The 3,468-nt window shown below is 40.0% G+C and overlaps 1 protein-coding gene across 1 annotated transcript; it reads left to right on the top strand.

Annotated features, from left to right (window-relative positions):
• The first annotated feature begins 975 nt into the window (after positions 1-975).
• On the top strand, positions 976-2,761 carry aanat1 (arylalkylamine N-acetyltransferase 1). The gene is made up of 3 exons (XM_084081204.1): positions 976-1,157; positions 1,827-1,981; positions 2,425-2,761. Exons 1-3 carry the CDS (start codon positions 1,010-1,012, stop codon positions 2,728-2,730), a joined length of 609 nt encoding a protein of 202 aa, XP_083937330.1. The 5' UTR covers positions 976-1,009; the 3' UTR covers positions 2,731-2,761.
• Positions 2,762-3,468: the final 707 nt, after the last annotated feature.

A 3,468-nucleotide genomic window follows, 5' to 3' on the forward strand; every position in this document is an offset into this window, starting at 1 on the left:
CCCCGAAACAGGTTGGGAATTGATTGCGTGAAACAATCACCTGTGCGTCCAGGCTCAATGTTAGTAAACAAATAATTGGTCTCCTATGTGTGGTCTAATGTTGGTCAAATATGATAGCCTACTATCTGTCAAATCGTCCTCTACATTTCTAATAATATTATTATAAAAAAGCATCTGCGACTGCAACCACAGCTGAATCAACAACTGGGTGATCAATAACAAACTTGCCGGCCCTGTAGGCTAATCCTCTTAGTGATGCGAAAAGAATGCCTGGAAAAGGTCTTACTCTTTTGGTGAAGACTGGAAAGTTTCCTTGAAAGAAATGTCAGAATGCTATCACGAATCTTGGATTACTGAACTAAGTCCCCGTGTGAAATGTAGGATTAATGACATTTCGGTAGAAAGTGGTCAACAGGACACGTGTTATTATGTCTAAACATTTGAAATGGCTGCTTTGCACTTTCATTGATTTATATTCTTGCCCTGTTTTTATTGTTTATTGGGTCGTTTTATCATGTTTTTATCGTATTGGAGCTTCCGAGCATACGTTTTTCCACATACCTAACCAGTGCATTTAAGTGACAATAAAGTGAATGCCCCGACCATCACAGTGATATGACCGTATATGGTTAATAAGTGTGAATAACCCAGGGTAGCCTATTTCATAACACATGATGTCTAAAATCCGAGTCTGTTGTGCGTCTGACGAGGATAATTCTAAGCACAAGGACGAATATCCCTGACCCGATGTTGACCGTTCAGAATGGGGGAGTTGGCCTCTGAGAATATTATAAATACTCCAGGCGCGCCACTCAAACGCACAACCTCTTATACGCACACATAGGACCTGTTGGCTGTATATCCTGAGAAACAGACTTAGGATAAGAGAAACCAATTTAACGCCGTCAAGAAAGAAAACCAGTCTAAAGCCTTTGAGGGAATATTATTGACCAACACACAACTCAACTTTGGATAGATCTTTGGGAAGGAAATTAAAAGGGACATCATCATGTCAGTGGTAAGCGCCGTGCCATTCATCAAACTTCCCCACATAGGGTCTCCAGTTTCCCAGGGGCGTCGCCATACGCTCCCGGCCAGCGAATTCCGTTCCCTCAGTCCGGAGGATGCCATCAGTGTATTTGAGATTGAGAGAGAGGGTAAGTTTAACCAGCCATTTACTAATTTTAAATATCACATGTTGAAATAGACATTGAGCTGTAACTTGCAAACGATAGTTTAAGTAGCCACAGACTTAGCCATGGCGGTCGTCTGTCACGACCGTCATGGGTGAACATGAACTTCAGCCTGGTGTTTGCACGTTCTCAATTTACGACCCGTACATCTACATAAACGTTCAAATTTCAAATATAAAGGGCTCACCCCATGGCCACGGATGTTAGAATTCTGTTCGGGCCCCCAGAAGTACCCGTATCTTCCGTGTTGTTCAATAACAAACATTTTAATCATATTGGTGTCCATGTTCTCATATTGAAAGCATATGGAGAAAATGGCCATCGATCGGATTAAAATATTTTGTATCGAACAATACGGAAGATACGGGTACTTCTGAAAGTCCGTACATAATTGTAACATCCGTGGCCATGGGGTAAGCACTTTATATTTGAAATCTGAACGTTTATGTAGATTTACACGGGCCGTAAATGGAGAAAGTGCAAACACCAGGTTGAAGTTCGTCATGTTTCAGGGCTACCACAGACTTAGACAATTAAGTCTGATCATTAATTCGAAAGGCTACTATTGTCAGGCTAATATTGCCAGTATACTAGTAGTAAATCCTGCCCTCTCTTCTCTGACTCTGCCTGTAGCTTTCATCTCGGTGTCTGGTGAGTGTCCCCTCCACCTGGATGAGGTGCGACATTTCCTAACCCTGTGCCCAGAGCTGTCACTGGGCTGGTTCGAGGAGGGACGCCTGGTGGCTTTCATTATTGGCTCACTGTGGGACCAGGAAAGACTAGCTGAGGTAAGATAGAACCTGGACAGCAACTTAAACTTTTTTTTCTGTGGAAATACTGTTTTGTTTTTCCTTAGAAACGTGACACAATTATGTGACGTTTTGAGTTGAAATCTTCCTCAACATTAGCCATTAGATAGATAGACAGACAGACAGACAGAAGTATGTCAAATCTGGGCCCTTCTGAACAAGAAAGATTTATGTATCATTCATTATGCAGTGGCAAATGAAAGTTAAGTGAGTCTTGTCTTCATGTCACAACATGAAATGGTATGATAAGAATAATGGAATATTTTATAGCACTTTTCAAAAAACAATCATTGAAGGAAATTGAACAGTTGACAAAAAAAAGAAAAGTAAAAATTGAATAGATAATAGTATACAATATCATATTAACACAGACATATTTAAGCCAAACATAGTGAACCATCTTATCCCTTTCTTCTTTTCAGGACGCTCTAACTCTCCACAAGCCTCACGGCAGCACAGTTCACATCCATGTGTTGGCAGTCCACCGGACCTTTCGCCAGCAGGGAAAAGGTTCCATCCTGATGTGGAGATATCTCCAGTACCTCCGCTGCTTGCCCTACGTCCGTCGTGCAGTGCTCATGTGCGAAGACTTCCTGGTGCCCTTCTATCAGAAGTCTGGCTTCAAAGAGCAGGGCCCCAGTGACATTACAGTGGGGCCCCTGACCTTCATCGAGATGTGCTACCCTGTTAGAGGTCACGCCTTCATGCGCCGTAACAGTGGTTATTGAATTGTGTTGAACACAATGTGGATTCATCTCATCAGGAACATTGTTGAGGACGTGAGAACAGTGGGGTTCCAATAGAGACATAGGTGGCTTGGTGTTTGATTCGTCATTCAGCAAGGTGTGTTCCACCCAAACTGTATTTGTATGCTGCTGGCAGATGACATCAAACTTTTAGATTGTCAGATAAGTTAATGTTATTATTTATTACTTTTACATAACTGTTTTACTATTACTGTATTATGCATTCAATGTTTTTTTTATTTTGTGTAAGATGTTTGTTTTTCCATTTTATTTTTATATGAATGCATTTTTGTAAAAACGAAAACGTATAATTATTCATACGTTTCTTCTTAATTCACTGCCAGAATTATTTCTGGCCGCGTTTGAACACTGCCATATTTTTCATTGAAAAAAAAAAGTACTCAGGAGCCGAGATACAGAATTTTTAAGTTTTAAATTAACAAGGAAGTGGATGGGAGTCTATATCTTCGAAAAATCATATCTCCTTGGTCTTTGGGTCAAAAAAAAAAAAAAAAAAACTAAAAAAAAAAATATTTTTTATTTTTTTAATTTTTTAAAAAGTCGTTTTAGTCGTTCTTGGCAGGCATGGCTTATGGACAAAAGTCGTTTTAGTCGTTCTAGGCAGTATATGAGTTAAAAACAAGCCCCTTAGGAGAATACTGTGTCAAAATGTGGTGAGATTGTTTGCTGAATGTTACATTTCCTTTTGTAAAAAAAAGA

This window comes from Gymnoscopelus microlampas (assembly GCF_963454915.1).
Source record: "Gymnoscopelus microlampas genome assembly, chromosome: 2".
Lineage (NCBI taxonomy): Eukaryota > Metazoa > Chordata > Actinopteri > Myctophiformes > Myctophidae > Gymnoscopelus > Gymnoscopelus microlampas.